At 38.7% G+C, this 25,766-nt stretch overlaps 1 protein-coding gene across 2 annotated transcripts in view; it reads right to left on the bottom strand.

The window, feature by feature from the left end:
- Nucleotides 1–1,223: 1,223 nt before the first annotated feature.
- ANKRD28 (ankyrin repeat domain 28) overlaps nt 1,224–25,766 on the bottom strand; it is an 86,648-nt gene continuing 62,105 nt past the window's right edge. For both annotated transcript variants that reach the window (XM_080974624.1, XM_080974623.1), the window contains exons 10-28: nt 25,149–25,263; nt 24,455–24,537; nt 20,887–20,950; nt 20,021–20,089; nt 18,215–18,355; nt 16,296–16,407; nt 15,439–15,465; nt 13,552–13,626; nt 13,102–13,303; nt 12,130–12,217; nt 10,770–10,887; nt 9,653–9,872; nt 8,853–8,940; nt 8,683–8,766; nt 7,323–7,468; nt 6,613–6,695; nt 5,649–5,731; nt 4,464–4,555; nt 1,224–3,167 (exon numbers count right to left, since the gene is read on the bottom strand). In XM_080974624.1, the coding sequence (XP_080830750.1) occupies nt 2,881–3,167; nt 4,464–4,555; nt 5,649–5,731; nt 6,613–6,695; nt 7,323–7,468; nt 8,683–8,766; nt 8,853–8,940; nt 9,653–9,872; nt 10,770–10,887; nt 12,130–12,217; nt 13,102–13,303; nt 13,552–13,626; nt 15,439–15,465; nt 16,296–16,407; nt 18,215–18,355; nt 20,021–20,089; nt 20,887–20,950; nt 24,455–24,537; nt 25,149–25,263 (2,177 nt within the window). In that variant the 3' untranslated portion in view covers nt 1,224–2,880. The remainder of the gene's footprint in view (nt 3,168–4,463; nt 4,556–5,648; nt 5,732–6,612; nt 6,696–7,322; nt 7,469–8,682; nt 8,767–8,852; nt 8,941–9,652; nt 9,873–10,769; nt 10,888–12,129; nt 12,218–13,101; nt 13,304–13,551; nt 13,627–15,438; nt 15,466–16,295; nt 16,408–18,214; nt 18,356–20,020; nt 20,090–20,886; nt 20,951–24,454; nt 24,538–25,148; nt 25,264–25,766) is intronic.

Raw genomic sequence — 25,766 nt, forward strand, 5'->3', positions numbered from 1 at the left:
AGCCTAGAATAGCATTAGCTTTCTTTGCTGCTGCATCACAGCGTTGACTCCTGTTAAGCTTGTGGTCTACTAAGAGCCCAAGATCCTTCTCACATGTACTACTGGCAAGCTAGTTGTCGCCCATCTTATATTTGTGCAGCTGGTTCTTCCTCCCTAAATGTTGCCCCACCCAGACCACATTTTACCAGCTTCTCTGTAAAAATATTCTAGGGGACTTTGTCAAAAGCCTTACTAAACTTAATATACACTACGTCCACAGTAGTCTTCTGATCTACCAAGCTTGTAACTCTTATAAAAAAAAAAAGAAATGAGATTTGTCTGTCATGACTTGTTTCTGAGAAACCCATGCTGGGTCTTTGCATCCAGTATGGATAGGTTAAACACTTGTGAAATGCCCTGAGATCGGCAGATGAAGGGCAGTATACAAATTTAAATAATACTAATACCAAGTAGAAAGGACTTTTATAGTGAACAGAAAGGATGTTGCAGAATAATATGTCACTATATTAATAATAAGATACTGTATTAAGTGATGTGTTCTAATTCCACTTTCAATAACAGAACCCCACCCCCCAAAAAACGTCAGAAGCTTTAAAGGACTCCAGTGTGAAAGTATTTATAAAAACAAGAGTTTTACCTTGCACTTCATCTTTTTTTTCCTGCTTAAAAGAATGAACTTGAGAAAACAAGAGAAATGTCAAAGGTAATGCTAATTTGATTTATGAGTAAATGCAAAACAAATGTATAAATAAAAGCACTGTTGTTTGCTGTTGTAGCATGTCAGCATCACTCACCAGCAACAGCAAGTTGGAAACACTAGGAAAGAGAGGTTTACCAAGAACTTTTAGGTGGACAATATCCAGCTATTTTCACAGCTAGAGTGCTAGCTCTATCAAGTTCTGGTGGAATTAACAGTCCTTTCGATCAATTAGTAAGCCATCCATTCCATTTTATGCAATGCCACAGCACATTAAGGAGAATGGTATGGAAAAGCAAAGGCCCCAGGCTTTTCAAATTATCCAACAGTAATAATGCATATGATCAATGATCAAAAGGCCTCCGGAAGATAGCTTAGTTATCTGAATGATTGATCTTTGCTTTAGAATCAACAGGACCAAAAAGGTTTCGTAGAATAGGATTTATAAATCTGAGGTATTCAATGAAGAGAAGCCCTTTAAGGAATTAACAATTATCCCACATAGATACACAGATTATTCATTAAATACAACTCTCACATCTGGGTTTTATTATACTCTGTAAAATATACACAGGAATCTTGATGTACTCAAAGAGTGCAGGTAAATACAGTATTCAAGCAGTCGCTATTTATATGTACATGCTCATTAATTCTTCAAAAACCCACAAAATTATCAAATAGATCAAAATACTGTCCTGTGTTTCCACACTATGTTCAGAAAACAAGCTGATAATTTACAATGGCATTAAGGTTTCCAGTTTCACAATACAAAAAGGATAAAAGAAGGTTGGGGTCAGTTTATAGCAAGTCATTTGTGTTTTACCTCAACATGCAAGAATATGTTCTTGCATGTACATAAGCAAGTTATAATTTAAAATGTTACTTTTCAATTAAAGCAGAACCAAATAAAGTAAATACCTCTATTTTAACAAATTTCATTTTAGGATCGAGAAATGTATTCCATTTTTCAGTTTATTCATTTTTTTTACAGTAGCCTGTTATAAATTAGACAAATTCAAGGCAAGATGTAACTCTAGCTGAAGGACTTGGAATACATTTCCAAAGATTCATCACTGTACCTTTTTGATGAGAGGGAAACCATTTTAACCATCCCCCAGTCACATCCTGTGCCATGAAAGCTTAGGAGGTGTTTTTTTTAATTAAAAAAATTATATACATCATAGAGGCACAAATCTCATGTCATTTTATATGATGTAGAAGACTGGGCAAGCTGTAGAAAATGCCATTTCCCTAAGGCAGCCTAGCAGGGTGTCAGGATTTTACAATTCTCATTTTTGATGCAGTTTTGCTCATCCAGATAATTACCATTCCTGTATTTTGAATAAAAATATATATTTAAAACAGATTTATTTTCGTAAAAGTAAGCTGTGCAATAAATACTGCATCGCTGTCTCATCTCCCTTTTATTATACTACTGTACAAGTTTCACCCTGACTACTCCTGGTTAAGCCAGTACAGCTTCACTACTATAAGATTGTGACAAGTTCCTTTTCATTTCCTCTCAGAGAAACAAAACTGAAAATTAAGTTTTTCCCCCCCATGGTATATTTAACTGTGTTGGGAGGCTGTTAGGTGATTAAAAACAAATAAGACATTTAAAACCAAATCTAACATTAATTGTCAGAAGTAATTTAGGGGTTGGTTAAGACTATTACTTATTTAACCTATTCAACTTTTCAAAAAAAGTTTTTTTTTTAATTAAAAAAAGTCTAAGTTATTCATTTGGTCCTTTGGCAATTTGCTGCACAAACAACGCCTTCTGTACCAAACTCAATTATTGCCTTAAAAATGATCTTGGTAAGATTTAAATCTATTGTCTTCTTTGTTGTATAACTTGTTTATTCATTTAGACAGACAATGGTGCACAGCCTTTTTTAGGATTCTTCATGGCACCATGGACAACCTAGTACACTGCAATTAAATAACATTTTGTGTAATTTTTCTTTTCTTTTGCACCATGGATTTGAAGCATTTCCTTTGCATAACCTGCTTTTAAAAGCCTTTGGGAAGTTGCACAAATGTTTCATGTGCACCCATGTTTGTTTAAAAAAAAAAACCCCTCTTCTGGGTGTCCCTTTTTTATATTCAGAAACTGCTTTTTCCAACAACACAACCTTGAAATTCAGCAAGGGAGTTCCTCTTCTGACCTCCAAGGAAGCTTCTTAATAGGTTTCAGAATCCGAGTCATTAAGTTCATCTTCTTCCGTATATGGGTAGCCATCTTCCCTGCCAATGTTGTTGAAACTACAGTAAGAGCTATGTTCACTCCTGATAATAGGCAAGGAGTCAAAGGTGACAGTTTTTGAGGTGTTGGTGTAATGATTAATGGCATTGAAAGTAAGGGAAGGTAGCGTGGTGCTTGACGAAACAGGCATCATTGTGGCCAGAATGAGAGCTAGGCAATCAGCAACATCCTTATTGGGAGCACAGGCCAAAGCTGGTGTATAACCTAGAGTCAGAATAAAATCATAAATTTTAGTTCAAGACACACCCAAAATTTCAGATATCAAAGTCCATTCACTTGGTACAGCAGCAAAGTATGATTTTGTTATGCTATACAGTTTAACCTTGAGTTCTCAAACGGAATCCATTCCAGAAGTCCGTTCAACTTCCGAAAACGTTCGAAAACCAAGGGACAGCTTCCAATTGGCTGCAGGAGCTTCCTGCACTCAATCGGAAGCCGCGTCAGACATTTGGGTTCCAAAGAATGTTCGCAAACCAGAACGCTCACTTCCGGGTTTGCAGTGTTCGGGAGCCAAAAGGTTCGAGTCACAAGGCATTCGAGAACCAAAGTACAATTGTACTAATTAAAAGCTGGATTATGTGGGTGACAGACAACTGTGTCCGTCTGCCAAGTGGGAATGGGTTTCCATTTGTGCAATGGGACTCTGAGTTAGTGTGCCACCCCCCTGATCTAGCGCAGCTTCTGTTTTAGACTGGCCACAACTTTTGTGACATCCAAACTGTGCTGAATGGAAACAAGTCAACTTCAAACCACAGTTTATAAAGGTGGTCAATTCTCAGCAATTAGCTGCACTTTAAGGTTTGGATATAATGCTTAACTGTGGCTAATCTAATATTGAACCTTCCAATCTCCTTGTAACTGCAGTGGGAAGAAGCTGGGGAGCACGCAAGCCCAAGGTGAACAGCAACACATAATGCTAAACCATGGTTTAGAAATTGCAGGCGAATCACTGTGACCGCTGATTTAGATGGTTTGGTAAAATAGGTAAAGGGACCCCTGACCATTAGGTCCAGTTGTGACCGACTCTGGGGTTGCGGCGCTCATCTCGCTTTATTGGCAGAGGGAGCCGGCGTACAGCTTCCGAGTCATGTGACCAGCATGACTAAGCCACTTCTGGCAAACCAGAGCAGCACACAGAGACGCTGTTTACCTTCCCGCTGGAGTGGTACCTATTTATCTACTTGCACTTTGATGTGCTTTCGAACTGCTAGGTTGGCAGGAGCAGGGACCGAGCAACGGGAGCTCACTCCGTCGCGGGGATTTGAACCACCGACCTTCTGATCGGCAAGTCCTAGGCTCTGTGGTTTAACCCACAGCGCCACCCGCATCCCTTGTTGTTAAAATAGCATTAGACAAATTCATGGAAAATAGACCCCAATAGATGCCCAGAAGCAGCATACCTTTGAATACCAGCTTCTTGGAGGCAATATGGCACTGCTGGGAAAGGAAGTGCTATGCAGGCTCTTTTGATTCAACTTTACCATGTTTAAATTTACTTACCATTTTCATCAACGGCAAGTACACTTGCTCCTTTTCCTAGAAGTTCTTGAACTACAACCGTTAATCCATTTCGAGCAGCAACATGCAAAGGTCTGCAGAGACAACCCCCACAAATCTTACAACAAACACATTCAAAATGCATACAAAGATTGCTGTCTGATTATATTAGTGTTTTCATTTCTATCCTTGTGAAGAGGTAATTATATACATATTAAAGCAAGCCGTTGCAATTTCTAGAGTAGAAAAAGTGATATTCAAATATTTGAGCATGTTTAAATATTTGTAAGTAGCTTGTTATGTATCTATAATCTATTACTACAATACAGAGAGGGTGGGAGTTATAGTCCGGCAATACCTGAAGGACCAAAGGTTAGCCAACCTTGGTGTAAACACAGAATCTATATGGCATGAGACTAAGCAGTTCTTTGGTTCTCGTGTAACCTGTAATTTTTTTTGTAAACTAACTCTTATCCTATTCCAAGCAAACGTGAGAGTACAGTAACTGTGTCATTAACTAGCAAAACATCCTTTTTCTGTCCCTTGTTTTAAGCCAGCATGATTACTATTCTCCTGCCTTGTGACCTGTAAATTATTGCTACTTTTGTTTACTGTTAATACAGTGGTGCCTCGCAAGACGAAATTAATTCGTTCCGCGAGTTTTGTCGTCTTGCGATTTTTTTTGTCTTGCGAAGCACGGTGTCGGGAAAGTTTTGGAAAAGCTTCAAAAATCACCAAAGTCTTTAAAAACCTCAAAAAAGGCTACCACACCGCGTTCTATGAGTTGCTCCTCGAAGTCAAGTCGCAACTGTATTAACGGCGTTAAGAAAAAGGAAACAAACTTGCAAGACGTTTCCGTCTTGCGAAGCAAGCCCATAGGGAAAATCGTCTTGCGAAGCAGCTCAAAAAACAAAAAACCCTTTCGTCTAGCGAGTTTTTTGTCTTGCGAGGCATTCGTCTTGCGAGGTACCACTGTATTTCTGTTCTGCCTTGCCCTTTGCCGAATGTTTCCATGAAGACCATTTCTTAAAACATCGTATAGATTAAGCTCATATACTGCCAATTATCACACAAAAAATATTTAGTGAGCACTTTCCCCCATAATCTCCCTGCTCCCACTCCACTACATTCACCTAAATATAGTTTCTTCAATAATAGATTTTCAGTGCTATATGAAGCTCTACTTACGTCTGCAAGGCTGCATTGGTGGCATTGATGAGATTTCTATCTGTAATCTTCTCCAGTATTAACAAGGCACTAGTTTCATGACCCTTTTTTGAAAAGGAAGGAAAAGGAAAATGAGATTCTTTATTCTTCCTTTAAAACAAAAATCTATTATTTTAAACCTTGGCAAATTCAACATGTATATTTGAAACAATCTACACACGTTTTCTTTAGAGTATGTAAGCAACAGAGATTTGTAACTAGTAGGTAGAGTTTTTATTAGCGCTAAGTATGGTCTGCAGAAGGACACAAGATACTTAACCCAATATGCTTATATATTATAGTGGTGAAGACTGCCTTTTCCGTCTTTTACTTCAGTGTCTACAGTTTTTGTACCCACTGCTGCCTCTCTTCCTTCATTCCGTTTCTGAACTGTATCATCTTCTTCCCCCCACCCCTTTGCCAAAATGCCCTCTGTATTCCAAGCAGATCCAGTATCTGGGATGATGTTTCATCTGCCCAATGATGGAATAGTTCTGGTAGAGAGTCCAGACCACTGGACACCTTAAAAAGCACAACAGATGGACTTCATTGTCTTAGCTTTAGATCAGGCATAGGCGAACTCGGCCCTCCAGGTGTTTTGAGACTACAATTCCCATCATCCCTGACCATTGGTCCTGTTAGCTAGGGATGATGGGAGTTGTAGTCCCAAAAAACATCTGGAGGGCCGAATTTGCCTATACCTGCTTTAGACAGCCGTTGTTAAAAATCTGTTACCTGGCTCAGTGTTGATGCAGCTATGAATGAAGCAAGCATGATAAAGAACTCGGCACCCCACTCAAGGTGTAGTTCTTTCCCAGTGCATTTAAAAGACTGCTGCATCACCACTGCTGCTCTAGACCAACTTTATTCAAATGGATAAATGATGAAAACCACGACGAGACCAGCAATAAATCACAGAAGCTCCAAACTGGAAAATGATACATACCTTGCTGCAAGCCAAATGCAGTGCTGTGTTTTTACACTTATCTTGCAAGGTCAGATCGGCTTTAGCGCTGCTAACCAACACCTCTGAAAGAAGTAAAGTGTTACATTAACTGAAAAGATGCATTTATAGACAGAAGCTTTATAGTGTACAACTTTTTTTTACTGTTATCTCATCAGCAGAGATTGTTCCCAACTCGGAAGTGTAAATAGGTCTGACATGATTAAGAACATAAGAGCATGCTTGCTGTATCAGATCAAAAGCCTTTCAGGTTGAGCGATCTGTTTCACAAAGTTGCCAACCGGGTGCCTTTGGGAATCCGAATGCAATAGTCTCTCCCGCCACTCAAGTAACTGTTGGTAACATTTTTTTGTTTGTGTGAGCAAATTTCCCTACTGCCCCATGTTTCATCATCCTATGCTTTTCTATCCTCTTAAGTCACTCAACAGGTAGCCTCACTTACACTGTGGCTTATCCTGTGAATGAAATTATGAAACTACTGTAGTTGTTAAGAGGATGCGTGTTCTTTTGAATCCAATTCTGTTGATTAATAAAAATATTAACCCAAGAAAGTTGCTTCGTTGATCAATCTGAAATCTTCAAATCTGCTTTAAAAAAATGGCCTATGCAGTTCTAATGCAGGCTTTTTACGTTAGTAGAATTAATAGTTATTAGTAATGAAAACAGAAAATACACAAGAGTTCTCTTTTTACCAACTGTATTTGTTTGTCCATTTTCTGCAGCCATCATTAGAGGGGTCTTCCCAGAAGAATCTACAGAGTTTACTTGTGCATTATGGCTGAGCAAAAGCTGTAAGCACTCTACATGGTCTGTAAAGGCTGCTGCATGGAGAGGAGTTCTGGGGAGAAGAAAAAGAGTTCACTTTGTAGATAAAAAGCAGGCTAACTACTAATATCATATGCATGATTCTACCTAAAAGCATAACCCGTCTAACGGTTGTAGAAAAAACTGCTTTAGAAGTTTATGATTTATGAATTTGAATTATCTCAACACTTTAGAGTCAACTATATACATTTCATTTCCCCTCTTGCCCTTTTCATGGAATAACAAGGGGCAGGAGATATAGAAAGAGTGGGGTTGGGCAAAGCACCGCAGATATTACAAAAGAGGTCCAAACCCAGATCTCAGCCCAACATATCCAAAGCTTCTTTTCATATCATAAATTATTATTTTTTTAAGAGTTTTGGTTTACTGTGTAAAGAAAGCGCAATCCTATATAAGTTTAATGAAGGATTTCCAGATACTTTTATGTAGGATCACACAGCTTTATTTCTTTATTTACTGAACATATTATAAATTATACATATCACTGCAATGTATAGGGAAGGGAATAGTCTGGTCAGCTTGAAATTATAAGTATTAAATCTAGCTAGAACATATATAATAGTTAACCTACTATTGTAAAATACTAAGCTTTTACAAATATTAAAACATCAGTTGTTTTAAATTAGAACACACAGATCTAGACTAAGGCCCATCTGAACTATATATTTAAAGCAGTATCATACCAAAGAATCCTGAGAACTGTCGCTCATTAAGGGTACTGAGAGTTGTTAAGAGCCCCCTGTTCCTCTCATAGAGCTACAGATTGGTTTAACAACCAATTCCATTTCCCAGGGAACTCTGGGAACTGTAGCTCCATGAGGGGAGTTCACTTTGTAGATAAAAAGCAGGCTAACAACTAATATCATATGCATGATTCTACCTAAAAGCATAACAACTCTTGGCACCCTGAACAAACCACAGTTCCCAGAATTCTTTGGGGGAAGCCATGACTGTTTACAGTATGGTACTGTTTAAAATGTGTAGTGCAGATGGGGCCTTAATCTAGATTAAATACATGAAACCTGCGACACAATGTTGTAGTTGGCATGCTGCTGTCCAGGGTTCTAACCAGCCATGCTTTCTACTAAAATACTTCATTACATTCAAGCTCCACCTCCCTGACTGGGATAACGGTCAGAGAACACATAAAGCAACAACTCTGGCTACTTATTAAGCAGAACTGAAAATGCAGAACTTTCTTTTTAGTAAATGTGCTTCGGACCTTACCTGGCTTTCCCGTCTGTAGAATTTACAATGCTAGAACCCAGTGTGTCAATTAGCATTTCAGCAGCGCCCTCGTTATCATTAATCCTATCAGAAATTTAAAAGGGAATTACTTCCAGAAAAGCTGCAGTTTGTTAAAAAGATAAAATGAAATCCATGTAGAGGTTGCTTACACAGCACAATGCAATGGGCTGAAAGCATTTCCTTCCATTTTCTGGAAAACCTCCTGCTCCAAAAGAAGTTCGACACAGCTGTCATGACCTAAAATGGTTTAAATGCCAGATAGCAAATGCAAAATAATACAAATCAGAGGTCTTTATTATGAAACACTAAGTATAAATAGAATGTATAGTTTATTTCTTATGTGTCACATGTTGGAAACTGATGTTTATTTTGGAACACTCCTGACTATCAGGTAAATGTAGCCATAGGTACCATTTTTTCATGGCTACGATGATGTCACACAGCGACTATTATAGAAATGGGTGAAACCAACAGAGGGTGAGGAAGGAGATAAATGAATTGAAGATCTATTGGCAGAAATATTGAATAGGGTGTGTCTTTTGTGCATGTGGACTCCGACACTTATTTATCTTTTTCCTGTATGTGTTTATTTGCTATCCATGACCCATTCTGTGGCCTGGCAATTGGCTGCTTCCTACAGAGACATCCTGGCACATGACACTTCTAATTAGTCACATGTTCTGGGACCAATCAGCTACAAACTTTCTAAGGTACTTTGGCATGTGTAAATCTTCACAGAATGGCGCATAAGATAATATGTTGTCTCTGCCCAAAATCCTTCTCTAGTTCTCCTGGTGCGTTTTAGGATTTTATTAGTTAGCACTGTCTGATCTGAGAATGGCAATGGAGATTGGAAGCACAAGGCAGCTTGTACGAGTCACGTGATTCTACACCAACCAAGCATTCCCCTAGAATATTTATTCTTAAGAAATGATCATGTCTTATTTACCATTGTAACAGGCCCAGTGCAATGATGTATATCCATGATTGTCTGCAAGGGCAGGTACTGTATCTCCAGATGCTGCTGACTGCAAGAGTGCTCCTAACACCCCAATATGTCCACATGCAGCTGACAAATGTATAGGTGTTCGTCCTCTGCAATCTCGTAGTATGGACTTTGCACCGTGTTGAAGCAGAGCTTCTACACACTCCTCGTGTCCTGTAACTGCCTGGAAAAAATGTAACACAGAAAGCATATATTGCGTCAACGTGTATATAGTCACAAAGAAGAAGAAGAAGAAAATCAATGGTCTCCACAGTTATGTGATCCATCCATTGCTTCTCTACCATATCAGCCCAATCTGTTTTCACATCAATAAATGGACATTTGTGTACAAAAAGGCAGATGGAGCCTGCTAGGAATGTAGGCTTCAAAAGCTATTAAGAGCTGATTTTGCATGTCTCAGGACACTTTCCAAACAGCATTTGTTTCTGTATTGTTAACGCTACAGCATTTACATTGTAAGCCACTTTGTAACAGTTTGCTATAAAAGGGGAGGGGTATATAATATATACAGGGACGCGGGTGGCGCTGTGGGTTAAACCACAGAGCCTAGGACTTGCCGATCAGAAGGTCAGCGGTTCGAATCCCCGCGACGGGGTGAGCTCCTGTTGCTCGGTCCCTGCTCCTGCCAACCTAGCAGTTCGAAAGCACATCAGAGTGCAAGTAGATAAATAGGTACCGCTCTAGCGGGAAAGTAAACAGTGTTTCCGTGCGCTGCTCTGGTTTCCAGAAGTGGCTTAGTCATGCTGGCCACATGACCTGGAAGCTGTATGCCTGCTCCCTCGGGCAATAAAGCGAGATGAGCGCGGCAACCCCAGAGTTGGTCACGAGTGGACCTAATGGTCAGGGTCCCTTTACCTATATAACATATAAATAAAGTGTTCTGGATGCAGACTAAGTTAGTTGAACTTAGTTTCCATTGAAATCAATGACTCTTTAGTCATGACTTGCTTGTTCCGCTAAGCTCAGCAAGACCTCTAAGCATAACTAATTCAGTCTATATCTAAAGCAATGCTTCTCTAGGGAAACTTCAGGGATGCTACCTATTGAATGACACACTTACCCCTCTGTGCAATGCTGTTCTTCCCCATTTATCTTTGGCATCTACATTTGCTCCTTTATTAAGCAGTGAATAGACACAATCTGTGTGCCCATTGAGAACAGACAACATCAGAGGAGTCCTGGAAGAGAAACAAAAAAACCCCATACATTCTATGTTAACAAGCTCACAAACCTGCTCACGTGGCAAGCTAGGCAACTGTGAACAGAAACATTAGCAAATCCTAGTTTGACTCAGTCCATAGACTGGAAGGGCTGCTGCACATCTGAATGGAGACAGAGACAAATCTTCTTAAAAGGAGCATACCATATATTAAAGAGCAGGGGCAGGCAACCTAAGGCCCAATCTGGCCACAGACCGTCCGGGAATCAGTGTTTTTTTACATGAGTAGAATGTCTGCTTTTATTTAAAATGCATCTCTGGGTTATTTGTGGGGCATAGGAATTTATTTTATTTTTTTCAAAATATAGTCCGGTCCACCACATGGTCTGAAGGACGGTGGACCTTCCCACAGCTGAAAAAGGTTGCTGACCCCTGTTAAAGAGAGTAGGATAGAGAAGCCAGGTCAAAATACAGTTGTGATGCACCTTTCACTATTGTTGCCTCATAACTGTCTGCAAGCCACAACCTGAAACATGTATGCAATGCCTTAGCCCTTTGTTCTTTATTTTATTTGCAGAATGATTTGAAGATCTGCCTGGTAATAAACTATTTCATGGGTTTTTAAATAATGAATGCTCTGCAATAATTCAGCACTGAGTTTCATAAAAGGCCAGCTGGAGGTAATCGTTCAATACTGCATATCTTAATTTGAAAATAAACATTATCCAGAAGAAAACATGGCCACTGGGAATAATAAATTATTATGAAAATGATCAAATATATTTATTTACATTCTTTATCTGAATCTGTTTCCTCCGGGCAAACCATGAACTATAAATCCAAGAACAAACTTTGGTTATAGCTTCGAGTTTGTCTGGAGTGAGACAAACCATGAGCCTGACTTTGGATGAAACAATAAGCCAAACCGCATTGGCTTAGCTCAGAGCAGAGCAATGGCAGCAGGGCCAGAAGAGGAGCAAATAGTGAAATCTCCTAGTAAAAAAAAGTCTGAAAAGACCAGAAAGCAATTTAGGTATTCAAGAAAACCTCATTATTTGGTTCATAGTCTACTGAAATATTTACTGTATGTGTTCAAAGCAAATAAATATCAGGCAAATATGAGTATATTTCTTTTTAAAAATCAAATGGTCCTAAAGGATTTTTTTTAATGCTATTTTGATTTCATGCTCATGTCAGCCCAGCACTGTCAGCCCAGCACTAGCGAGCTCATTTTAAGAGAAAAATGCAATTTGAGACATACTGTCCATTTCCGTCTTGGATGTCGACAGCATTCTGTGGTTCTGCATTTCCTATCAATAACCGCAGACATTCCGAATGACCATTTGTAGCTGTAAAATATTAACAAATAAAACATTAAAATCATTAAACATCAAATTATTTGAAAAATTATAATTTCTGTTTTAAGACTGTCAGAAGGTATTACTGCATTAAAGCATAAAATACATTTTTGCCAGTGATGCAACCACATTCCATTTATCCTAAGGGTGAAATAATGCAAATTTTGGCTGACAAATCTGGATTAACTAAAGACCTTAGGCTTTAGTGGAGAGGGCAAGAGGGAATGGCTGAGATTCACATCACATAAGGGAGTAACTTGCAACTTACAGGATTTGTTTTGCCTGGGTGGGGATTATGTGATCAAGAGGGTTGGGTATAAATCTTTAAAAATAAACTAAATAAAAAAATAGACTGAGGATCCCAAGTCACCCAGAAAGCACACACATCTTATGTGCTGGGCTGCTTCTTCATGTTATCCATGCAAGGCTACCATCAAAGCCCAAAGCTTAAGGGAGACCAGAAAATATAACCGCATACAATTCACTGCTCTGGGTGCCTGAATATTTTTGATAACTCAAAACCTCCGCAAAAACAAATGGACAAGGAAAGGAAGGAGACAGAAGCTCCCAAGGCAATGTAGTTAGAGATGTGGAGGCCTGGATTTAACACCTCTAGTTATAAAATAGGGTCCAATAAAACCAAATAAAATAACCAGAGTAAGAGCAATATAACATACTGAAAGCAATTTTTGTAACTATCTGCTTTTTAGAAACAGCAGAATTAGATAATCTGTTCTCTATTTGTAAGACTGCTTGATTTAAAAAATAATAATAATTAAGCGGGGGGGGGGGATTTGTTAAACAAAATAAACAAATTTCCACCCTATTTACTACTTTTCTGCTATGGTTTAAAAATGAAGTGTTAAAGGTCTTACCTGCAGCATGTATTGGTGTTCTCTTTACAACATAGTCTTTCACCAAAATAGATGCCCCCTGATTAATTAGTACATCGACACATTCAACGTGTCCTTTAAAAGCTGCAAGATCCAATGGCGTTCTACCATTATTGTTCCGGACATCAAGATCCAACAAAGACTGTACTAATACTTCCAGAGCTTGATGGTGTCCATGATAGGCCTGAGAAATGTTACAATTTTAGATAGATGGAGACATTACAGTGATAAAAATGAATCAGATTTGAGACAAAAATGTACACTTTACAAAGATATCTATCAAATGTAGCCCAGGTTTTAGCAAGCGTAAATAATTATTGATGGATAAACGAACTCAAAGCACAAGTCAAAATTACATTAAATCACCCAATGCAAAGGTATGTTTATTTTCTAAAAGGCCAATAATCAATATTTGGTGAACTAAATACTTACAGCTAAGTGCAATGGACTAATTGGTGCCCTGTTGTCTGAATCATTCAGCATGTCTGTTCCAGATGTTTCCATTAGCTAAACAGAAAAATATACACGATGAAAGTCAAATTATTTTTAAGTTGACATACATACTTCAACAATGCATGGTTGTCCCAATCTAAATTCGTTAACAGAGGGAAAATACCAATGTGAGGAATTTGTATTTTAAAATAAAAACATGCTTGTTAAGCTCTTGTAACAAAAACAAGGAGCTTACACTTAAACTTTTCATCCCCCCCCCCAACATACTATAAAACACATTAGAAAGACTTGATGTTAGCAAAGTTTTTTAGTTTTTTAAAGATCAGTTAATGGTTATAAGCCTCCAGGAAAAGACTGGGTGAGAAATGGAAGCATATGAGAAGGATGTTCCTTGGCCTGGTTCACATGTCACAGTAAGGGTATGGTTTACTGTAACTGCATGATGAATATGCTGGCTCCTGGCGAGGAGCTGACACCCACTTTCCTGATTCCCCCAGGCTTTTTCGGTCACCAAAGGATGGCAAGCTAAGCCAAAGTTGGGCTCAGCATGTCATCCCAAGCCAGGACTGTGATAAACGTCTCTTCTCCCTAACCACGACCTGTAACCATCGGATGACCCTCTGCTACAAGGGGAATGCTTACCGTATTTTTCACTCTATAAGATGCACTTTTTCCCTCCTAAAAAGTAAGGGGAAATGTGTGTGTGTCTTATGGAGCGAATGCAGGATGCACGGCTATCCCAGAAGCCAGAACAGCGAGCGGGATCGCTGCACAGCGCTCCCTTTTGCTGTTCTAGCTTCTGGCTTAGCCACGCAAAGCCTCTTCAGGGCACAGGGAGCCTTCATCCTGCTGCCCTGAGGAGGCTTCACACGGCTATCCCAGAAGCCAGAACAGCAAGAGGGAGCGCTGCGCAGCTTCTGGCTTAGCCCCTCTGTCCCTTCCCCCACCTCCCGGAAAAGCCCCCAAGAGCCGCGCTCCCTTTAAAGAGGCACACGGAGCATGTGTGCAACTCTTGGGGGCTTTTCTCCCTCCTCAGGGAAAAGCCTGCAAGCGCCACACACACGCTCCATGTGGCTCGTGAAAGGGAGCGCTGAGCAGAGCCTGGGATGCATACAGGCTCTGCTCAGTGCTCCCTTTAAAGAATATTTTTTTCCTTGCATTCCCCCTCTAAAAACTAGGTGTGTCTTATGGTCAGGTACATCTTGTGGAGTGGAAAATACGGTAATTATGACCCCAGCTTTGGACAAAACACTAAGCCAAATCTTGGCTTAGTTGCTGTGCCACATTAACTTTAAAAGCTAGAGCAGTGTTTCCCAACCTTGGGCCTCCAGCTGTTTTCGAACTACAATTCCCATCATCCCTGACCACTGGTCTTGCTAGCTGAGGATTATGGGAGATGTAGTCCAAAAACAGCTGGAGGCCCAAGGTTGGGAAATGCTGAGCTAGAGCATCAAAGTAGCTGCAATATCCTCCACGGGAGCTGCACGATCATGCTATGCTATGGTTTGGCTTAGCATGATGTGTGAATGCAGCCTTTAAGGAATCAAGCTGAATTAAAGAAGCAAGAAAACTACATCACGAAAACTGAGCTAAATGAGAAACAAGCAGCAATTTGTGGTTTCTTTAACTTGCCTACTTGTATCACCAGGATCACAGTAGACAACATAAAAGCTATCTGAACGTTACTAATTAGCTTCTTTGGAAAACAAACTAGAAGAGCCATATGTTTTATTCTGAGTCATTCAACTTTTAGTTAAGTATCTGCTGAATTTCCAGTATAAATAGTGAAATGTCAAACAAAATTAGGCTATAAAGCATTCTGAATATTTGCAATAAATATTTTACAGCAAATGTCTTTATACTTACAACATCTAGAGGTGTTTCACTGGCAATCTGCAATGAAATCCACACTTTAGATAATAGTTGCTAAAAATGTGAATTCAAAACTCCAAGTTTTTTATTATTCTTCAGAAAATTCATGGTTCTGAATTTAAGTTTATAAAACAACAATTGTAATTCAAATATGTACATATCTTTGCAGATATGTATTACGCTTTGTATCCCAGGTTTGGTATGCAAATCATGCATGGAACTATCTATAATATCCTCAGTGAAGTTAAAGGCAACAATCCAAATGATTTTGTTTGAAATGGACTTTACATACTGGCCAAGATTCAAAGAACAATGCTTGTTCTGGGCTTCTGTTTTTTAAACAGCATGCCACACGGCAATCACTTTTCAAACTGTATGGAATATTCAAAAGCAGATTGTATTATGGTATTGGCATCTACAGTTCAAAGAAAAAGGAAAAAAATCACGTCAACATGCTTAATAAGTAATAAAATAATAGTTCTTTAACCAAGCTTTTTGCTAATTGACACCTTTTTAATGTGGAAGAGGGGATTATTGGATTGTCTTTGTTTTTGTTATGTGATATATATATATATATATATATATATATATATATGTTGTGTACCACCTTGAGATAGAGGGTGGTATACAAATTTAATAAATGATAATAAAATAATTAAGGCTTCAGAGAAAGCTAAAAGTAGCTTTTCACTCTTGTTTTTCTTTGTGAATGCTCAAGGATAAGATAATAAATTTTATTTTTAATGATTATCTCTTTTTGTCTTTTAAAAAAACTGACCTACATGTATTTCTAAGATTTCTCACACAATCTTTATTTACTGGTCAATGTCCTTCACAGTAAATTATCTTACCAATTCAAGGCATAAGCGATGACCATAAGCTGCAGAATAATGAACTGCATTGTATCCTTGCTTGTCTCGAATCCCTGGATTTGCATCATTTCTTAATAAATATTCCAGGCACCTGTACAAAATGAAATGGCATTTTAATCTTTAATCAATGTCTTCTTCCCCATACATGGATGATTCACTCATTCAATACATTTAGATACTGTTGCTTGTCATAAACAATACAACAATACACTATAAAGCATTATATAACAAATGTATCATCATCATTATCACAATTAATTATTGAATTTGTAGCCCAATCATCCTTCACACAAAGCTTAGAATGGCAAAAAGATACACAAGCTAAAAACAAAAACAAAACAACATTTTAAATGCTTAAAACATTCTAAAAACAATTACAATTCAAAACATCTATACATATTAAGACCAGCAGTAAATTCCATAACAAGCCAACTGAAAGCAGTCCTCCCTTACAGAAGGGCAACACTGCACTGTCAAAAATGATTGGAGACAAATGACTCAAAACAGTGGCAGAGGAAAGAGGCCCCAGGAAGGCATGGGCATGGAGGAGGAAGGAGTCAATGAACACAGACAGCTTATCAGCTGGAGAGCTCAGCTTCTGGGTCATGTGGCCAGCAAGACTAAGCCGCTTTTGGCAAACCAGAGCAGCGCATGGAAATGCCATTTACCTTCCCGCCGGACCGGTACCTATTTATCTACTTGCACTCTGACGTGCTTTCGAACTGCTAGGTTGGCAGGAGCAGGGACCGAGCAACGGGAGCTCATCCTGTTGCGGGGATTCGAACCGCTGACCTTCTGATCGGCAAATCCTAGGCTCTGTGGTTTAATCCACAGCGCCACCTGCGTCCCATACACAGCATACTTCAGCACAGATTGTTCTGGTCTAAAAGAGAGTGAATGCATCCACGCGTGTACAATTTTTAGAAGTTTATTAAACTTATACTGTACTACCTTGGTTTGCAGGGGGACAAGATGAGATACTTATAATATTTTTGTGAATAATTGGTTGGGGGCATCACACCCCTTCCTCCTCAGCTGTGTTCATTCCCAAAATCACTTCCTGTGCCACAATTAGCCGGGGCAGGAGAGGAGAGCTTTGTGTTGGGTACAATTAATGACTTTTCCCAGTGCTATTTTTCTAGAGAAAGAGGTGCTGGAATTGAGTTCTGACGAGTTCCAGCTGGAAAAAAAGCCTAATTAAAGCAGGAGAGTCCTAACAGGTACAGCAAGGAAGGCGTTGGCGGGCATATGTATATCTGCACTGCCAGGTTGGCAACCCCCAGAACTGTCCTTTGTCCCCACTGTGTATTCCAGTATATTTACAGCTCTGCTTCTTAGTAACTGCGCTGGGGTGGACAAAAATATTACTAATTATACCTAATATGTATAGTTTTATCACCATATCTGTTTGGTGTTTGGAGACATCTATGATACAATGTCTTGAGACTGCCAATCCATCTCTTTGCTTTAACCATGAAACAAGCTTGTAACAAAAATAGTTAAACTATTTCCTGATTAACATGGAATTGTCAATGCAATAATATCTTATTTCTGTGCAAATCCACAAACAGAAAAAAAAATTTTAAATCAATGTTTACTTACTGCCGTGTCTTTATCAGTAGTAATTAAATTGTTGAATAATGACTCATCAGCTATGGGTCACAGTCATTATTCGCTTGCTGGTTCTACAGAAATCTTTTTCCCCTGTGTCTATGACTTAGCTACTCACAAACAAAACAGATCAATGTTTGTGGGAGAAAAGTACCGTAACTTGACTGTCAGTATATACTAATCGCTTCTAACAACATACCCCCATTAAAAAAACAAAAAACTGCACGGCAAATTTCATGCTACTAGGGGGTTTGAATATTAAGATTTCTAAACAGTACCATACTTACTTTCCATCAGTGTCTGATGCAGCTGCATAGTGCAATGGTGTACAACCCCTTTCGTCGAGGTCGTTGACACTTGCTCCAGAACCCACAAGGGCAAACAGGCACTGGTAATTACAATTGGCAGCAGCATAATGGAGTGGAGTTCTATGGCATAATTTGAGAGAGAGAGAGAGAGAGAGAGAGAGAGAGAGAAGGTGGTGCGATAGTACACATTAAAAAACTAACTCTAACACATGAACATCTGACAAAGCTACTGTAAAACCGTTTATATTTCCAATGTTTCTTTTTTGCAAGTAAGCACTTCAATGTGTGTGCTTGATAGTGGTTAGTACATCCTTGTCTTATCACAGTCTCTGTGATACTGCAAACTCAGGGTTGCTGACCCACAGCACTCTAGATGTTTTTGAACTACAATTCCCATCTCTAACTATGGCTGTGCTGGATAGGGCTGATGGGAGTTGAGAGTCCCACCAACATTTGAAGGGCTACAGGTTAGTCATCCCTGTTGTAGACTCTGGGCTGGTTAGGATGATCCCCACCCACCCTAATTGCTGTGGGACCCCACCTCTTCCCACATCCAGGCCCAAAGGACATCCATCGGCAGCACCACGTTTTCACATCGTCTGCAAGTGAAAATCCATCATGCATAAGCCCAGACAGCACAGTGGAATCCCATATTATGTAAAAGATGTTGGCCATAAGATTCAGATCAACAAACATTATATTTTGTGTGTATAGTTCCTATGCAAATGCTTTGTTAATGCATGTTCAGCAGCCCAATAGCAGGTCAGACACAACCTTTTGTTCTGGTTTCACTTTCCCATTGTGCAGAGAGAGAAAAGACAAGATTGTTTGAATCGGCTGCTAACATAATCAGTTGTTTGTCCAGGAAAAGAACTTGGGAGTCAAGATAGAAAGAAGGGGAAAACAGCAACCAGCTAACTAACAAGAGTATGCAACACATGGAGACTATAATCCCTACTCAAAATTTCTCCAAACTTTAAGGAATTCTAGATGCAGACCAGAGTTAATCAAGTTGTTGGGCCAGATAAAAACATCACACTTGACTCAATATGCCCGTACATACAAGTGGAAAATTCGTAATAATCTAAAGGCATCAAATAGAAATCAAACAGAAGAATAACAGAAGAATAATCTTTTAGGCTTAAAAGGATGCATTTGTGAATGTTGTCATAAATCTCTCTTCTCAGAGTACTTCAGGGGTAAAAATATGGGTTGGAAGTGCTAATTTCATCAACAGCTTGATCAAATGAAGCTTTAAAATCAGATTGTAAGATTTAATTTGAAGGAGAGATGAAAAGCAATCAATTTCTTCCAAGCTATTGACATTTATTGGCAAATAATGGAAAGAAGGGTAAAATTGGGACATTTCCTGAATGTACTTGGTTGATTTACTGAGAAGATATTGGATATGTTATTTGTAACAATATTTATACTTAAAATTTATCAATATGCCATGGTAAATTTTTATCTATTTCAAGTAAAGGGTAGAAATAAGTCTGAAACTTTGTACTTGATCAGTCTTGAAATTTACCAGTAAATATCAGAATACTTGGACATATCCCAAGAGCCTAATTACACTGCAGACAAGTAGATTTCAATGGTAAATGAGTGTCTGTTTATATAAATATATAAAAGCAGATACAATACTAAGTGCAAGGGTGGAAGTGACCATTTCAGTGCTTTTCATAAACAAAGGAAAGAGCATGTAATTAGACACGGGTGGCAAGTAAACTATGCTTATTATTTAACATATCCTGCACATTCAAAAGGAGCATCATGTTTTACCTTCCAAATTTGTCTTTCTTATTGAAGTCTGCACCTGTGTTGAGCAGCAGATTTAGGCATTCCAAATTCCTGAAAGTTTTAGAACATGCTTCTCTTAGTCAGACTTCTCTAAAAACATCCCCATGCAATGTCACCCACGATAAATCAGAATCTGTAGTTTTCTATGAAACTAGGCTAGGATCCAAAGGATTACAAAGTGTTCCATATGTCTTTCAGCCATATTCCTTAGGATGGCACCTCTTTAAAAGCTCTCCACCCAACCACCAAGGAACCTTAGGGTGAGATGGCAGAAGTGACTGAGACCAGAAGGGAAAATTGCTTGTGCATGGGCTTCTCGGAATTTTAGGCTCTTAGCCATTGTAAGGAATCTTTTAACCAAATAGCAATATCAAACAACTACCAATAAAATAATGCAATATATAGTTTTAACTTCTTTTAATCACAAGCAAATAAAGACCTGTAATCATGGAAGGGAAATAAAGGGCCTTTGAGAAGGACCCAGATAAGCTAGATCATTTAGGCTTGATTTTGTTTTACAATGCTTCAAAACCAGGAGTTCGTGAAGAAGAACTTGTTCATAGCTACTTAAACCCATAATACTGTGATATTGTATTATTTTTTATTCTTTGATGGTATCCCTGAGATTTCATGGAAGAGTGCATCCAGTACTTCAGACCTCATTAAGTATAGTGGGATAGATACTAGACAAACCCCTTATTGCTGTCCATAACGTGCTAAAACTTCTTAAGCACAGAATAATAATATTTTCCAAGTATTACACAGGTAGTACAGATCATCTGACAGGCTAACTTTTCTGATGTGGCTGAAAATCCTAAATTTTAAGAAGTTGCTAAAACTGTACATACCCTCCAGCTGCAGCAGCATGAAGACAGGTCCTGCCAAAATCATCTGGAGTATCTATGTCAAAGCCTACAAAAGAAAGGCATTATTCTGTGAAATCACCTATAAAATGCATCTCTCTGTCCAGTTTGGCAGGGTACGCTATGAAGCAAACTTCCTTATATAGTAACTGTAGCACGAATTGTTACTTCTACGCAATAAATTAATCCCCCAAAGATGTTCTGTTAATGTATAAAAAAGCTAGCTTTAACCCCACTTTTGTAGCATTGCTGTTGAGCCTTCTCAGACATAGTGTTAAACCATGTCTTAGCATTATGCACAAAAGCTTGAGGGTAACACATTTCTTGCTATCCTCTGGCACAGCTGCAAAATATCAACTTTTTGCTTTTAAACTAACATGCAGCTCCCTAAATGTCCAAGTAAGCTAGGCTCAAGCTGTGGTTTATAATCCTGACTTGCTCATAAACCACAGTTTAAATTAAACACATTTTTCCTGAGTTTGGATGCAGCAGTGTGTTGTGGTTAGTTTAAAATCAGAAGTAAATCTTCCTTATAGCTGCACCAGAGGAGGTATGTGGGGAATGAGGAGAGCATGTGAGCGCAAAACTTATTTGCATAACAGTAAACCTGGCCCATTGAAAACAGTTATGCCTTCAGATTCCTTCTGCTGCAAGTACTGCTTTACATGGGAAGCAAGATATCTGGGAATTATCACATTTCTAGCACAAGATGCCTAAAAGAGAAAGACTGGATGTGTTTAAAAAAAAAAAAAAAAAGGAAAGAGGAAATCAAGTTTCCAAACCATACAATCATTGTCCATCAGCAAGAGAGGTTCAGAGTAAAATAAGATCAAATATTCAAAACCAGCCAAATGTCTACACCATAATATAATGTGGGGGATATTGAATTTTGCACACTAAAGATGAAGGGAAAATATTTCTTGGGAATTTCGATTCCAGTACATGCCAGAAGGGCACCTATGTTTCTGGAATAACTTTTCCATTAAAGAAAGAAAGGCAAGGTGAGAGTTCCATCATTCTAGAGGGTACAACCTGCCAGCAGCTTCCAGACCGATATGCAAGGAACTTAAGACTAGAATCAGCAGATGTTGCTTTCTAACTAGGACAATCCACAGACCAGAATATCTTACTGTTACCCACTGAACAGACCCTGACCTACGAAACTGTCATAAAGGCAGTCACTTGATTTTCATTGAATTATGTATGCATCACGCTGCATACGAGGAGCAAGTTTTCCTCTGACCTTGCACTGCATTTCAGAGGTTTAGTACGAGACGATAGGTAAAACACTCTCGTGGGGAGGGGAGACGTAGCGACAAAAAATTGTTACTTGGCCAACAAGACCAGCTAAAATTAGTTGGCACCTGTTTAAGGTGGAACTCCCTATCAGGGCTGCAAAACCAAGAAACTTAAGTCAATTGATTTCAGTGGGCCAACTCTGAGTGTGATTAATGCTGGATATCAACTATTGAATTAAACCCCACACACAAGACATGTAGAGTAGAGGAACTGCATGGGGACAGAGCTTGCTCACAATCCTCCAAACCATGGTTTGGAAAATCATCTAACTATAGGCACAGTCTATTTTAAATCACTTTTCACTCCAGTGTGTGCTATCAAGATATGGAATAGCCACTATTCCTTAGTTTTATCTTCCTTAGTTAGTTAAGAGTTTATATCCCACGCTTCAGAGTTTATACGTGTAGTGGTTCAAAAGAGTATTAAAACAGAAAAAAAACACTGAAGATGGGTTTTCCTTTTAGCGATTAACTGTTGCTTTTGTTTGTTAAAATAGAAGCATTCATTATAATATATAATATATAATATAAAAATATATCTTTACTGAACTTTTATTACATGCGTACCCCTCAGAAAGTTAATTTTAAAAATACCATCACCAAGAATAGTCCTTGATCTGCTGACGGCTCTAGTTATATAATAAAAATTGTAGCTTCCAACTCCAAAACAATAACTCTGTTATGCCTATCAGGGAGTGTGAAGAGACTTGGAAGAGTAATACTGTACACTCTTTCTACCAACAGTTATAATTTTATACTAATATCACCAATATCAATGACCAAAAATATCTAACAGGCTCTGTCTAACCAGTAAAAATATGTATCTGACTGAAAGCTTTAGAACGATGGAGTACATTACCTCACAATAAAACTACTCAGTATGTATTCACAGGACTACACAACATTTGCTCTGTTTTCTTTTTATGAAGACCTACCATATTTCCGCAAGATATTGGATTTCAAAATGAGTGATATGGACAACTGTATAGAACTGCAACTGTTTCATAGCTATAGCAGACTCAAAACTAACAACATACATATAATGTAGGCATTTCAGGGTCAGGGGAACATGCAACCATTCTAATCTATAAATCTAAACAACATATAGCTATTTATCATTGAAAATTAAAGTTCCTAAATTCAAACTAGTTTCACTCCAAAGGAAACATTTCTCTGTGTCATTGAATTCATCCCACCACAAGAAAATATGGGATACACTATCTAATGTATCAATTAATGAAATGAATCAATCACAGATAATATAAGGGATGTAAATATTTCAGAGGTTTAATACATAAATTATCATCAGTGCTTTTTTTCTAAACCAAAGGGTGCTGGAAGGCACCTCACTCAGAAGACACACTCCAGAGCCCAAAGAGGATATCTATGGGCTGGGGGGGGGGGGGTGCGCGTCTCCTCATGAGCCAGAGGAAGCCTTGGTCAGGCTCCGTTCATGAGGCTACCTCAACTGCCTTTGACCAGGCATGGGATGGGAAGAAGTTGTGGCCCACCCACCTGCCCATATGAAGGCAGCTGATGCACAGGCAGGTAACTTCTTTAAACTGCTCTGTTGAGCGATGTGTGACTGCTGGTGCCGTAGCTGAGCAGCTTGTGTGAGCCAGAGTAGCATGAGGGCTTGCCCAGCTTAGGAGTGGCTTAATTGACTAATACAGAGCACAGAGATCACTTGGGCAATCATTCAAAAAATAAAAGGTAAGGTAAAGGACCCCTGGATGGTTAAGTCCAGTCAAAGGAGCTCAGCTCGTCGCGTGGATTCAATCTGTCGACCTACCGATTGGCAAGTCCAAGAGGCTCAGTGGTTTAGACCACAGTGCCCCCCTGAATGCAAGCCCCCATATATCTGGGTGCAGGACAAGACTGAAAAAGATTACATACTGCATTCTGTCTCATAACTAAAACAAAGCAGATTTCCACCACTGGACATTTTATGTGTAAACAGTGAGTGTTCACACCTTTTACATTTAAACTCATCTATGAAGCATCTGAAAAATTCAAGAGCTGGAATTTGTTATAGCCTGAAAAGTATTAATGAGATTCTCTACAATTAATTGCAGATGTAGTACAGTACTTTTTGGTGCATCAGAATACAAAAATGAACTTCATGGCCGAGTGAGAACTTGAACCAAAACCTTGCTACTATGAGTCCACCCCTTGAACCATTATATTGTCAATTAAAATGTCAAACAACCAAAGGTTAACAGGAAAAGGGTTTAAAATTATTTTGAAGAGCCTACCTGAAGACAGCAGCTTTCTGCAACAGTCTGAGAATCCACTTAATGCTGCCAAATGGAGAGGAAACATTCCATGTATACCCCGCCTAAGATACACCATAATCAGACATCACAGTCTCATTACAATAGAAGTAATCCAAGCCAAACTCCTTGTATATAAGGTAGCATTTAACTGCCCTTGTTAAAATAATTAAAGAAAGTAACTAATACATTTAAATGTAACGGTTCAGTCTAAATGTAGAGCATTCATTCAGAATGAGAGCCAAATAAAAATTGAGCCTTATCTATTTTTACATTAGAAATGCAGAGGCTGTCTTATTTTAACCAGCATACACAAAGCAACATGCAGCATTTTAAAAAGTTTGATTAAATTACAGAAATTTTATTAAGACCTTTATGCAAATTCTTCTCCACAGATGTTTACTGTTCTGTAACCAGTGTAATACTGCACAAATTCTGGATTAATTTTTTGTATAATACTGAGTTAGGTTTTACAGAGGCAGTTTGACCGTTTTTGACTAGATATACATTATATGGGGTGAAGTTGTATCTCTTGCTCATGTTCTAAAAAGGGACAATACTACTACACTAAGATGCATAATCAGAATTAACTTATCACACACACACACACCCCACACCAATATGACCTTTTTAATTGATATATATTTAATTTTGATGTATTATAAGTGTTTCTTACTTTGCAGTGTCAGCACCACTTGTAATTAATGTGTTGATGAGCAGTTCATGGCCATATCTGGCTGCTATGTGCAAAGGTGTATTTCCATTCTTATCTTCACAATCTATTTCAGCTCCTAAAAAGTAAATGTAAAATAAAGTGTAGCCATATATGCATGTGTGCTCAGCAGCATACAGGTTGTTAAACAAATAAATTCACATTTTAGATTATCAGAAAACTCAGAAATTTTCAAAATGTCAAATTGAGTCCAAGGTGTCTGAAGATCCTGAAATGTAACTAAAGGCCACTTGCCATGTTAAGAACAAGCAGAAAGTGGAAGCACAAGAAGTATGTGTTGTTGTTAAATTTGTATACCGCACTATAATGGTAAAGGACCCCTGGATGGTTAAGTCCAGTCAAAGGCGACTATGGGGTATGGTGCTCATCTTGTTTTTCAGGCTGAGGAAGCTGGCATTTGTCCACAGACAGCTTTCCAGGTCATGTGTCCAGGATGACTAAACTGCTACTGGTGCACGGAGGACCGTGACAAGTGCCAGAGCGCACGGAAATGCTGTTTACCTTCTACAGCAATGGTACCTATTTACCTACTCACACTGGTATGCTTTTGAACTGCTAGGT

This window comes from Podarcis pityusensis, assembly GCF_964106645.2.
Source record: "Podarcis pityusensis genome assembly, chromosome: 12".
Classification (NCBI taxonomy): Eukaryota; Metazoa; Chordata; class Lepidosauria; order Squamata; family Lacertidae; genus Podarcis; species Podarcis pityusensis.